General features: G+C 36.3%; 1 protein-coding gene across 2 annotated transcripts; it reads left to right on the top strand.

Moving 5' to 3' along the window:
* Positions 1-2: 2 nt before the first annotated feature.
* On the top strand, positions 3-11290 carry LOC110466874. 2 transcript variants are annotated; one of them, XM_021523680.1, is made up of 2 exons: positions 3-555; positions 7358-11290. In XM_021523680.1, exon 2 carries the CDS (start codon positions 7379-7381, stop codon positions 9416-9418), a length of 2040 nt encoding a protein of 679 aa, XP_021379355.1. In that variant the 5' UTR covers positions 3-555; positions 7358-7378; the 3' UTR covers positions 9419-11290. The 2 variants fall into 2 exon arrangements, with proteins under 2 accessions (XP_021379355.1, XP_021379356.1); XM_021523681.1 differs by lacking the exon at positions 3-555 and adding an exon at positions 3216-3702.
* Positions 11291-14758: the final 3468 nt, after the last annotated feature.

The following is a 14758-nucleotide window of genomic DNA, read 5'->3' as shown; positions in this document are numbered from 1 at the left end:
AATGCAACAAGCCAGGAATATATTATTGTCATTTACATACGCTTATAATGACATCCACTATACACGGGAAGTATTTTGTCATGTGTAATTTTTTATGCATTGTATAGACACCTCGTTATATTAATAATGCTTGTGTCACCTCTGTTTGGGTATATAGTAACTACTGCCAACAAACAGGCCATATGACAGTTAGAGTTTACAACGATTGTCTGTGTTTCTGAGACAGGAAAATGCAGGCTTTCATTCTGATAATCCCACAAGAACCGAATATACAGTGGTTTCTATGCTAAACAATGTGTTCAGAATGTGACATATTGAACAGACAATTAATTATTCAGTATTCTGATAGTTTGTAAAAAAATATGTGATGGTCTTATTCTGGAAATAGTGTAGGGGATTTATTAGATTACACAGAACAAGTGACCTGCTGACAACATCCATAGTGATGGAAAGAATAGTAAACAACTGCATTACGTGGATTACCCATGGCACTTTACAAAATATCTTGCTGTTCCCCGTCAAATCATGGACTGTTTCTTGGTTTATCAATTTCTGGTAAGTTATCAAACTACATATGATATATCTCCATACAATGTATATGTCGGTGTCATTTACATTCGCTTAGAAACGTACACTATTGTTAAAGGTATCACAAAGGTTCAATGCATATGTATAGCACGGTATTTGAAGTAGATCTACACTAATGCAACAAGCCAGGAATAGATCCATGTCATGAACATACGCTTAGTGACTATACACTATACATAGACACCTCGTTATATTAATAATGCTTGTGTCACCTCTGTGTGGGTATATAGTAACTACTGCAAGCAAACAGGCCATATAACAGCCAGAGTTTACAACGATTGCCTGTGTTTCTTGGACAGGAACAATGCAGGCTTTCATTCTGATAATCCATACAGGATCGATCATACAGTGGTGTCTATGAATGTGAAAAATTGAAGAGACAATAATTTATTCAGTACTGCAAATTCTGGTAGTATGTTAAACCCATGTAATGGTCTTATTCTGGAAATAATGTAGCGAATTTATTAGAATACACAGTGACATGCTGACAACAACCACATTGATGAACAAAACAGTACACAACTGCATTACCTGGATTATCCATGGTACTTTACAACATCTCTGGTTATTTTCCATCATATTATGGACTGTTTCTTAGTGTATCAGTTTCTGTTACGTTATCAGACTTTTCATATCAAATTATACATGATATATCTCCATATATATCGTAAAAAGTGCATAAGATTCGAGTTATTCTAAATGGAAATAAATAGTCTGATTTTGAAGCAGTCAACAGTATTCTGTCATCGATTAAAACTGATTTTTATCTGTTGTTTTGAAAATAAATGAAAATGTATATAATTTTAAAGAATGTATTGCTTATCAACAATATCTAAACCGCTTTTAAAGTACCGTGTTTTGTCCATTTAGATGTTGTGTATGTTATATTAAGTACATAATCTGTGATCAAATTAAAGGAGGATCAATATAGCTCGAGGAGAAGAGGTTTCAGTTAGTGATTTGTTTTTACCAATTTTCAGCTCGTTTCAATTTGCTGTGATATTTATATATTTTTTCTTTTAAACATGTACGCCAAACTTTGTTGAATTCAGATTATCTATCATTTTGTAAAATTAGGGGTATGGGTCTGTCCCTCTTATCCTAGACAGGTTACACATTTCATTTTCACAATATTGATTCCACTTCCCCGAAGGAAGCTCTGCATATGATTAGGTCAAAATCCCGTCAATTATGCTTAAGAAGTAAATAGTCTTTTAAAATATCCTTTATATCCCCTTTAGGGCCCAACCTCTCATTCACTTTTTCTAGGCCTTGCTCTTCATCATTTTACAATACTGATATTTTTGACTTTTGAGCTCCAAATACCATACTAGGTTAAAATACCTTCAATCATACTTTCAATGTCGAGTTCACTTTGCCGAAAAAGTTGCATGTTAAATAATCACTATTTATCCATTTGGGTCTGCGGCTTTGCTTCGACTAGAGAAATATTTAGCTTTTAAAACATAGACGTTTGTTGTCCAGTGATGTTTAATAACAAGTTGTTATATTGATTAAATTCCGTTTCCCCGTGCTTAAGATGACAATTTTGAATATTAAACCAGCCTCCTCCTTCTGGCGACAGCCAATAATCCCCCAATATGAATGTCCATTGTGTTTTCCCCTTTTCATCTTACATATGTTTCTTAAGTATGTTCGTTGTTCAAATAGATAAATAATTACTATCCAATGTATATATATGCGTCATTAAATCAAATTGGGAATTAGACCAGAATATAAACTGACATTTTCGTATTAATAAGGAACAGATGGTAATAACTCTTTATAAGCTGTTAGTGATCCCGAAAGACTCTACGACGGGGGACCGCAGACAGACTTGTGTTGAAAATAATTATAAAAGTCTGTATCTCAGCATATAGAGAGGTGAAAGATTCAATTACAGAACACCACTCTGCTACCTCCAGATACATAAGTACATATATATCATATATTGAGAATGCAGCTTAAATGACATGGACATTATGCTCATGGCGAATTTTGGTAAAAGGGGAGGGTAACAACTTTGTACATGAATCGTATAAGTCTCATTCTTCCTCCTTATATACGTTAGTGTAGCAAATTTCGAAAACGTGGGTGTCATTATCAGGAGAAGTTTGCCCCGAAGAAACCCATTGTTGGTACCCCGAGCTAGCCAGACAATCCTAACTGCAAACACGTCCCGTCATATCCGGACGTATAACATATTAGGTCAAGATTAATGTTGATTAGAATTCACAAATGACAAAGTAAAAATTAGTTGATGTTTTCGGCGTAATAACTTGACCCCATTTGAAGATGTAATATAATTTTACTGAAACTTTTCTGCCGCATATACCGATATATCATAACGGCACGGAATATATCATTATTGTGGGATTATGTGCAAACTGCTACTTAATACAAAACTCACCAAGACTGAAATAGATCGATGTCATTTACATACGCTTAGAAACGTACATTATTGTTAAAGGTATCACAAAGGTTCAGTGCATATGCATAGCACGGTATTTGGCGTAGATCTACACTAATGCATCAAGCCAGGAATAGATCAATGTCATGAACATACGCTTAGTGACATCCACTATACACGGGAAGTATTTTGTTATGCGTAATTTTCTTGTGCATTGTATAGACACCTCGTTATATTAATAATGATTGTGTCACCTCTGTTTGGGTATTTCCTTATGTATTGTATCGACACCTCGTTATATTAATAATGATTGGGTATATAGTAACTACTGTAAACAAACAGGATATATGACAGCCAGAATTTACAACGATTGCCTGTGTTTCTGGGACAGGAACAATGCAGGCTTTCATTCTGATAATCCAAACAGAATCGAACATACAGTGGTGTCTATGAATGTGAAAATTTGAAGAGACAATAATTCATTCAGTACTGCAAATTCTGGTAGTATGTTAAAACCATGTAATGGTCTTATTCTGGAAATAATGTAGCGAATTTATTAGAATACACAATGACATACTGACAACATCCAAAGTGATGAACAGAACAGTACACAACTGCATCACCTGGATTATCCATGGTACTTTACAACATCTCTTGTTATTCCCCATCAAATCATGGATTGTTCCTTAGTGTATTAGTTTCTGGTAAGTTATCAGACTTTTCATATCAAATTATACATGATATATCTCCATATATACCGTAAAAAAGTGCAAAAGTTTCGATTTTTTTTCTATATGGAAATACATAGTCTGATTTTGAAGCAGTCAACAGTATTCTGTCATCGATTAAAACTGATTTTTATCTGTTGCTTTGAAAATAAATGAAAATATATATAACGTTAAAGAATGTATTGCTTATCAACAAAAACTAAACCGCTTTTTAAGTTCCGTGTTTTGTCCATTTTGTTGTTTTTTATGTTATATTAAGTATGTTAACTGTGATCAAATAAAAGGAGGATCAATATAGCTCGAGGTGAAGAGGTTTCAGTTAGTGATTTGTTCTTACCAATTTACAGCTCGTTTCAATTTGCTGTAATATTTATATATTTTTTCTTTTAAACATGTACGCCAAACTTTGTTGAATTCAGATTATCTATCATTTTGTAAAATTAGGGGTATAGGTCTGTCCCTCTTATCCTAGACAGGTTACACATTTCATTTTTACAATATTGATTCCACTTCCCAGAAGGAAGCTCTGCATATGATTAGGTCAAAATCCCGTCAATTATGCTGGTGAAGTAAGTAGTCTTTCAAAATATCCGGGTCCAACCTCTTAAGTACATAATCTGTGATCAAGTTAAAGGAGAATCAATATATACTAGCGGAAAAAAGAAACTGTGCATGCGGAGAATTGTTATAGAACAAGTATTACCAACTGTATATACATGAAAATTCACACACATGACCGGGTATGACACATACACACTATCTGTGTGTCATTGACAGTTTTTCCTGTGCAGTTTGATCTCTATAGGCGTTGACCAGTTTGCACGTTTTTCTCGTCCAGCCATCCAATTCGACAATAAAAAATTATTTTTCAACTGTTGGGTCACTCTGTTGAGACCAGTAAACAGTAAAAACAGCACTATAATGTTTAAATTTGTGATTAATGCTATACCGAGGCTCAATGAAAATGACCGCCTCCGGATCATTGGTATGCTTCAAGCTGGTATGGGCCAAGCCGTTGTATCTACACGTTTCATGTCCATCGAAACACAATCCAGGATTTGTGGAGACGACATCAACAGTTTGGCGATCGACCTCGTGCGGGACGTCCACGTGTGACGTCACGTCAACAGGACAACCATATTCGGCTTGTCCATTTGAGAAAACGCTTCCAAACGGCAAGTTTGACTGCACGAACAATCCGTGGGTTGCTACAAATAAGCCCGAAAACTGTACGGAACCGATCGTGTGAACGAGCTATCCGTCCGCGACGTCCTGCAATCCGCCCAGTTCTTCTGCCACGTCATCGTGTAGCACGTCTAGACTGGTGCAGATGCCATCTGCGATTTACTCGACGGGATTGGGCAGGCATTTTGTTTACGGACGAGTCGCGAGTCCATCTGGATAGTAGTGACGGCCGTTCCAGAGTGTATCGTCGCGTTGGAGAACGTTTCCGTGACGCGTGTGTGTTACAACGACGTTCTTTCAGCGGAGGCAGCGTTATGATTTGGGGCGGCATCACAGCCAACGTGAGAACGCCTCTGGTAGTTGTTAACGGGAATTTGAATGCGCTACGTTACCGTGACGAGATCCTATGGATCCACGTCGTTCCATTCGTGCAAGGGCAGCAACGTCACATTACGCTACAGCAGGACAACGCCCGGCCACACACAGCTCGTGCCGCTATGGACTTTCTGGCCCAGCATAACCTTGACGTGTTGCTCTGGCCTGCTGTATCCCCCGATTTGTCGCCAATTGAACACGTCTGGGATGAAATGAAGTGCAGATTACGGGCATTACCTAAACAACCGCTGACGTTGGCTGATTTGGCTGCAGCGTTGGTACAGATCTGGAATGCCATCCCAGAAGCATTCTTGAACCGTCTGATAGGCTCCATGCGTCGACATTGCCAGGCTTGAATTCAGGCAAACGGTGGACATTTGAGGTATTATACTTGTGAACTCAGTATTGATGCCTGCTGTGTTTACGTCACTCCTGAGCGGAACTTATTGATTCCATAACGTGGAAAATGGACTGCAACTGTTAATTAATTAACAAATGAATTGTCCCTGAAAACCTTGTTGTTCTACGTCATACACATTTATTGTTTTAACACATTTTAGGCATGCATAGTTTCTTTTTTCCGCTAGTATAGTTCGAGGAGGAGAGGTGATTTGTTCTTAACAATTTTCAGTTCGTTTCAATTTGCTATGATATTTAAATTTTCCTTTTCTTTTAAACATGAAAACCAAACTTTGTTGAATTCAGTTTATCTATTATTTTATAAAATTAAGATTTATAGGGGTGGGAGTCTGTCCCTCTTTTCCTAGACAAGCTACAAATTTATTTATACAATATTAATTCCACTTCCCACAGGGAAGCTTTGCGTATAATTGGGTAAAAAATCCTTCAATTGTTCTTAAGGAGTAGTCTTTCAAACATATCCTATATATCCCCTTTTAGGTCCAATCTTTCAATCATTTTTATTGGCCTTGCTCTTCGTCTTTTTACAATGCTGAATTGTTTTGGTTTATTGTGCTCCAAATGCCATAATAGGTCAAACTACCTTCAATTATATATAAAACCAAACCTTTCATTTATTCGCTATATCGGTATATATACTGTAAAGACGTAAAAGTCTCATTCTGCCTCCCTAGATACGTTAGTGTAGCATATTTGGAGAACGTGGGTGACATAATTAGAAAATTATGCTCCGCAAAGAACCCTTGTTGGTACCTAGACAACCAGACAAGCATAACCACAAACACGTTCCGTCATTTCCGGACGTATAAAAGCTTTAGTCAAGTTTTATGTTGGGTAGAATTCACAAATGACAAAGTGAAAATTAGTTGATGTTTTCGGCGTAATACCGTAACCTCGTTTGGAGGTGTTAATTTTACTGAAACTTGGCTGCCGCATATACCGATATATCGTTAAGCCTAAGAAAACAACAAATATCATATATATATCATAAGTGTATTGTGATATAAATAGTCTCTGAGGTTTCATATTTATTTTCCAAATATAAAAGGTCTAGATGTAGCTTGTAGTAAAAGACGGCATGTGTCAGTTACATTAAAAACTTCCAAAGGACCATGAGTCCTAATGTCATTATATTCGGTCTGTAAGCTTGCAGGAGTTTAAGCCTTATCATATTTGAATAAATACAAATATAAATGACATAACGTACTTTCAATGTCGCGGTGTCCAAGGTTTAAAGATAATTTCAAACCACCTGAAATGGCTATATGGTGAGTACAATGTTTGGTTTGTTTAATTTCTTGATATCAAGAATCTTGATTAATATAGGTGCTGCCATACATCGTATTATGTGTATTAATACAAAACAGTAGAACAGAGGAATGGACTGATGATATAAGGTATTTAGATTGTTATAAACTCGCCTTTCAGTGAGAGTTAACCAAAGTAGGAGTCAAACAGTTGGCCATGTTCAATGTATAGTTTATATTCATGTGAGAATAAGCATTTATAAGTTCTCGTTCCATTCAAGTTGGTTAGTTTTGTAAGTTGTATAATAGGTTCTCATAGTAATGTTTAGAAGTTCAATAGCAGTAAGTGGTGATATATATATATATCATCATAGATAAATAATAGTTCTATTATATATTAACAGGACCTGTGACATATAACCAAGATGTCAGACCAGGATGAGCTGTACCAGAAGTCTTGGATTCTGCATCATGTTCTGGACAGATTAATAGGGAGCCGGGAGGAGGTTGCAATAAGGAGGAGAATGATATTTATAAGGGAGTATATAGAACGCGACAAAACCGTCGTTGAATTTAACACAGGAAGCATGGGTGAAGGTGTCCACATGAACGGTTCTGATGTAGACATTATGCAAATTGACAACAATGTGATTGTTATATGCCCTGACCAGCACACCAGTGTTTCACGAGGTAGAACAGATAAAACAATTTTGATTATGAGAGCTAGTGACAGCCGACCTGGTTATGTAAATTTGGAACTAGATCAAAGAGGACAGATATCCAGTGAACTCTTAGTTGAATCCATTGTTCGAGATGGAAATAAACTTTTCATATCAAGTGAAAAATTTGCACGAACTTTTGCGAAAACATGGGGTCTTATGGGAAAAGTAGACCTGGAAAATAAAGGCCCAGCTGCTAGTATGGATTGTAAATCTAGTTACCTTCCATTTGATGTAGATCTTGTACGTTCTTTTCCGTGTTCTAGCTGGCCAAAAGAAGCCAATGAGTGGTTGAGTAGGCCTCGCTTTTACGAATGGCCAAATAAAGCGTTGAGAGATCAGATAGAACAAGGCGGTTGTCATCTTGTCCCTGTAGGAGATAAAACGTCTGCTGGATCATGCCTACAATGGCGGATTTCATTTACAACTGCTGAAAGGAAGCTCATGTATTCTTTCACGCATCAGCAATTTTTAGTATATGGACTTCTCAAATTCTTCCTCAAACAGATATCTGAATCATTGAAAGGGATAACTGCGGACGTAGATCTTCTGACATCATACATCATGAAAACAGTGATATTCCATGCTTTAGAACAAACACCTACCTCATTATGGCAAGAAAAGAACACATTCATCTGTTTCATGATTTGCTTGAATATTTTGATCGCTTGGGTGAAAGCAGGATACTGTCCAAACTACTTCATTAGCAGAAACAATATGTTCAGTGGAAAAGTTCAGGGTAGAAATCAACGAATCCTCCTACGTTGGCTCATTATGCTCCATGATTTGAAATGGGAATGTCTTTCAGGAGTAACACACATATCTATAGTAATGCGTATGCGTCTTATTATAAGTGGAAAGTTGGAATATATGCCTCCGCCAAAACAATTAGAGAGGGAACGCGACATGCTAATATTCGAAGGAACAGTTACAAGTCTTTTTAACTATGATATACTTCCTAAGTCATTGGCATTACTGGCTAGATCAACGTCTGACCTGGATAAATTTGTAACGCTTTACTATACAGTACAGGCACTGTCCTATATGGGGATGGATACTTTCGAGGAGCACACGTCTGCGCGAGGTAATAAAGAGAAGTACAAATCTTTCAGGAAATCAAAGAACTTGTTGACACCACTCGCCTCAGCGTGTAAAAGTCCAGGACAACTGATGTTAGCAACATATTACTATCAGACTGGAAATTACATGAGAACACTGGAGTTGTGCGGACACATGATCTCGTCTTTCACAATTTATATTGGCGAATGTTCAGAGGAAAATGGTAGTAACAGGTATGAACAGCATTATTGTGGGCATGGTTATACCCTGCTAGACAAATGTCAGAAGACATGTGTATCGGATCTCAGGTTTCTGCAAAACAATGTACTGTTCTGTCCATCGCAGTTACACCCGGAAATGACAAAAGTACATGATGGTGATGTACTTGTGATCCCTCCACTCCCCTATGCTGTATTCCTGTCATTCTTGTGTTACTACGAGCTTGGAGACACCAGGAGACGGGACACAGCATTGACGCGCCTTCGGGTGGTGACGTACGATGCGGAACAGGGGGGTGGTCAACACTGGATAGTCCACAATCTCTTGGGGATATGCTATGAAATGATTGGGGACACATCCAGGGCTTTCAGGGAATACAAAAACTCTCTTGGCGGTCGAAGACAGCGTCCACATTATAATCCTTCCGAAGAGAGGATGGAGCGTTTGCAAAATTCAAAATATAACTAGCATAGGAACATCAGTTCAGTGTAGAACTCGTGTAGAGAAACATACCATGATTGAGAGTAGTTGGATCACATGACATACTTAAGAAACAGTTGTTAAAAAATTAGATAAGCTGGCAGTGTTATAAACGGAACTGTTTTTTTGCCTCAATATAATGACATTTGCTTTGTTTGTATTTATTTGGAAGTTTTTAGTCAAGAAATTGTATACTTCGTTTGAAAAAGGGAAGACGATTTTTTACCCAGTATAATCAATGTTATAAAATAAATCAAAACATTCGTATTGCTGGTCTACATAAGATATATTTCATGTTTTTTCTGAAGACAAATTTATTACTTTTGCCCTGTCCAGATCTCGACCTCATGTACAATATTGTGTTGATCAGAAGTTTACATCAAATTATGTTTACTGCAAAGGCCAGCCTAAATGGTTAGCATGCCATGAACCATGTACAGTAAACTATTCTTAAATAAGTTCGATTTGTTTCATGAGACATGTAATTATTTTAACAAGTCTAAAATCTCTTTTCGAAACGGTAAATATTTCCAAAATTCTAGAATTACTTGAAATTTCTTAGCCTGTTCCAATGGATAAAACTGCCACTTTTGATATAGAAATATCATATGTCGTTTACATTTTCTTTCCTTTTCCTTTTCATAATTTAATCGATTATTTAATTGGACATAAAGACATCTTCTGTGGTACTGTGCCGATAATGTACTAGTATTATAATTATTTAAGCACAAGGCTACCACAGTTGCTAGTCTAATGGTTCCTCACAATCATTGTATAATTTAATACAAGTTAAATATATCACAATAAAAAAGGCCAACCTGAGTTATAAATATAGGTACTTTTCATTGCTTATGAAAAATAAAATGGAAATAAAATTGTAATCAAATGAAACTAAAGGGAAAAAAACTCAAATTATTCTAATAAATTGTTTCGGCAATAATTGAGAAATAATTGTTTTTGTCATTTTGGAAAATTTTCCCATTCGGTCTACAAACGGGGTAGGTCAGAATGTTACTTTCTGATTCTCATCTTATCGCAATTTCATCATTATTTTCATAAAATTTGAAATATGTCCTACTGAAAATGCATCCAATACACTCAAAAGTGTGTCTTTGGCAAACTTTATCCCCCCTAATCAGTCAAATGGTGACCCAGGATAATTAATTAACCAATTAAATACAGCACCTAGGGAACTTTCCATCCGTGTAGTTTAATTGATTTTGGTAGAACTTAGTCTGGAGATTTCTTTTTCTAATTTAAGCAAATGATGATGATGATGATGATGATGATGATGATGATGATGATGATGAAAAAAATGGAATTGAAGTTGTATTTAGCCGGAAAAAACTATATGTGATACATACACATACAGATACTCACATGTGCAACTTTTGTAAAAGCTTGTTCTGTGGTAGCGAGGGGCTACTTGCTGTTCATAGTCTTGTTGTGCACGGTATAACAGTTATGTAGAGACATTCAACCTATGATAAAATGAAAATTTCAAAAAACATAAGACTCAACAAAAAACTTGTTCAAATCTCGAGGGTTTGAATATGAAACTATGACAGCACATGCAGAAGCCAGCTAACAAATATCATAAACTTGGAATGACCACATTTATTATACCGAACAATGAAATAGGGCTTAATGCTGAATTGTGCTTTAAAATGTGTGAATAATATGCTATGTAACTTGTGCTAAAATCTGTGGTGTACTTTTACACATGAGGGTATGCTGAAACAGGTTATTTAAGTTTCAATTTGAAACTTTTTAGAGATATTGAGTTTTTAAACTTAAGTTTAATCATTGCTTTCTGGTAGCAGTGTACAGTAGAGGGTTGTGGCCATAGGTGATATTTTTGTTAAATGGCTAACCCCTGTATGATGATATGTAAAAAAAATATTAAAATAAAACTGTTCTTAAATTGGTATAAGCATGATGAAGTGGGCTATGTGAGCTTCACATTTGTAAAAAAAGATAAAAATGTTTTTGGTTCGAGAATAAAATTTTGGCCATAACCGAAAGGGTGCCTACACATGAAAAGCTAGCTTTACAGGAGGTACAATTTTGACAACAGCACACGATGCAAAATTGCAAAAAATCAAGTTTGACAACTTTGCTTGGACCCAGATAGTTCTGCAACCAAGTAGGTAATCTTTAATCTCAGACAGAAAATTACTAGTACCGGGGGTCAATTTTTGGGTCCGAAATAGCATTTTTTGGTAATTTTTGATGTGGTAACCATGTTTTCACACAAGTGACATACATAGAAAAAAAAACAGGTTTATACACTTATCAGTACCTTATATGTATATATATATATACATGTATATATGTGTTGTGTAGGGTAAATCCGCTGTGTTTACATTTCCTCGACATGTGCCTTGTTTTTCAGAGTCGGACGATTTCTACTGTACACTGCTACCTCTTTTAAACATAGAAATAGATATAATTTGAATGAGGGAAGTGGCCTAAGAATGACTTAGAACAGGGGGTTGGAAAAGGAGGGGGAGAGTGGGTGGAGGGTGGGGGGATGAAAATTTTGCAGGACAGCACACTATATTTCTGTTCTATGAAGATTAAGGTGCTAAAAGCTAGTACACTGATCATAATAGTACTATTGAAATACATGCAGATACATTATTTTAGTAAATTGAACACAATCCTAATAAAAACCTGAGTATAAGGGTCAGTCCAACTATACTGGCCTTAGCACAGAGTCATATTTAGCCCAGATTTAACCCAATTATTATTGTTTTATCAAGTTATATATATATTCACATACTGAACAAAATGTGCTTAGACCAAATAACAGTGGCTGTATTTAAAAAAAGTGTCTTAAAACACACAGAAAATGTGTGAAAGGTCAGGTTCATTGAGCACATGGCTATTTCCCTTAAAGGATTCGCACAACTAAATCATTTACTAGATGTTATTACCAAACGTATGCAACACTTGCTGATTGGCTTATTTAGTTGTGTGAGTCCTTAAGAACGGGCATTGCCTTCATTGTCTCATCTGAATCACGTTTTTAATTGTGTCTTTCGTTAGATACTTTTACACTTATGAAATTTCTTAACCTATTCTGAGTCTATTACATATCGTTTTCGGTTTTTTTTATCCTAGTTTATCCTTTCTTGTGATAACTGAACTTATTCCAAAATTTGTTTTTAGCTCGTTCTGCAATGCCATCCTGTTAACAAAGTTAATATTTATTCACAGAATCACTGATGACATATTTGCCTTTTGTACTGTTTGTTTGTTTGTTTGTGTTTAATGGCCCATCGACGGCTGTGGTCATTTAGGGCCATGGTGATATTTTTTTCTTTTTTGAACACACATGTGAGTAGCGAAGATAAAATCAGATAAAAAGGTTCATTTTAAAAGCATTCGCATTGTATGTGTAGATAATTAAATATAAGGGGGTTAAAATAATAAAAGAGATAACGAATAGATGATATGGAATATGTGATATATATAACAGTAAGGTGGGTTAAAAGACATCAGAGTCTATAGAATAGACTGATGTCTTTCAAATAGTTAAATAATGCCTTCGAGTACACGGAGCTGAAAAGAGTTTTCATATCCGGGACTCGAAAGTAGTTATCACGAATGTGTTTAAATTGGAACATTCTATTGGAAAATGTTCCACTGTAAATGGAGTGTTACATGCGTGACAGTCACATGAAGGTGGATATTCTCGTTCAAATGTACGAATGAGTAGGATATGTGTGCCCAGTACAGAGCCGAGCGAAGACAACTTCCTCTCTACGATATATTCGACTTGGAATAGATGTTTTAAGTTTCGGCTGTACTTTAAAAACTTTGTTGCTGGTCTCTCGAGACCAGCGTTGCTGCCATTCATTTTGAATGGCTGTACGAATAATAGGTTTAAAATCTGTATATGGTAGTTTGACATTTGTTTGTTGGAGATTTAATGCATATTTTGTTTCGTTGCATTTAATTCCGACATGGCTCGGAATCCATAGTAAATTTATTTTCGACTTATTTAAGATACGAGATATTCGAAGAACAAGGTTTTTGTATGAGTGTGTTTTTAGGATCTAGTAACTGTAAACTCTGTAGGACAGATAGAGAGTCAGAACAAATGATCGCCTTTTTAATGCGGTTTTCATCGATATGGTCGAGGGCCAAACCAATGGCGCATGCTTCGGCAGAAAAGATGGAGGCGCCGTCTGGTAGTCGAACTGAAGTGTATAAACAGTACATCAGGCTGCTGCCACTTTCTCACATTCTTTGGAACCATCGGTGTAAAGTTGTGTATGAGAAGGGTAATTCGAAATGCATTCCCGAAAGGAGGATTTGTGTTCTTCGGGCATAACATTTGATTTCCCTCGCTCATGTAATGTAAAGTTAAAATCAGGTGTATGAATGGTCCATGGAGGAACATCAGATATGTAAAATTCAGCTATGTCAGTCAACTTTTTGTTGAGTTCTTACAGGAAATTTGAAATAAGAATACCAAATGTTGGCAGAAGTTTTTGGTTTTGCTTATATATGTTTTGGTATTTTGGGTTGAATACTTGGTCGAAAGCAGGATTTTTAGGGTTTGATTTTAATTGAGCTGCAAACTGTAATGCAAGTTTTTTTCTTCTGTCATATACGGATGGGGTCTAGCATCTGCAGGTACGAACTGCGCGCCGACCCGTATACAATAGAACCATAATCCAGTTTTGTTCAAATAAATGATCTGTATAGGCGCAAAAGCATTTCATGGTCCGCTCCCCAATCAGTATGAGAAAGGACTCGTATAATGTTTAACGCCTTCGAACACTTATCCTTCAGACACTTTATATGTGGTATGAAAGAGAGTTTCGAATAAAAAATGAGACCGAGAAATTTAGTCTGTTCAACAACAGGAATTCTAGTGCCTTCGAGTGTAAGATTTGGGTCATTGTGTGCTTTTCGTTTTTGAAATGCATGCACACAGTTTTAGATTTAGAGAATTTGAAGCCGTTTTCGTCTGCCCAATTTTGTAGTTTGTTTAAACTCTGTTGAAGTTGTCGTTCTATCGTGTGCATGTTCTTAGATCTGTACATGTCACAGATCAAGAAGTCATCCACAAATAACGACCCTTCTGTTGATTGACCAAGACATTTGACTATATCATTGATTTTAAGACCAAACAGGGTGACTGATAGGATTCCACCCTGTGGGACTCCAATTTCCTGTTTAGACGTTTCAGAAAAAGTTGAACCAACACGGACTTTGTACAATTATACTTATGATGGTTTGAGCGGTCGAGAACCAGTATATGATTGACAATACGTAAGAGTAAATGGGAGGTAGTGAGAATGTATAGTGATC

The sequence above is a fragment of the Mizuhopecten yessoensis genome, unplaced genomic scaffold (genome assembly GCF_002113885.1).
Source record: "Mizuhopecten yessoensis strain PY_sf001 unplaced genomic scaffold, ASM211388v2 scaffold11145, whole genome shotgun sequence".
Lineage (NCBI taxonomy): Eukaryota > Metazoa > Mollusca > Bivalvia > Pectinida > Pectinidae > Mizuhopecten > Mizuhopecten yessoensis.
The sequence above is the reverse complement of the archived record's forward strand: the minus strand, read 5'-3'. Positions and strand labels throughout refer to the sequence as shown.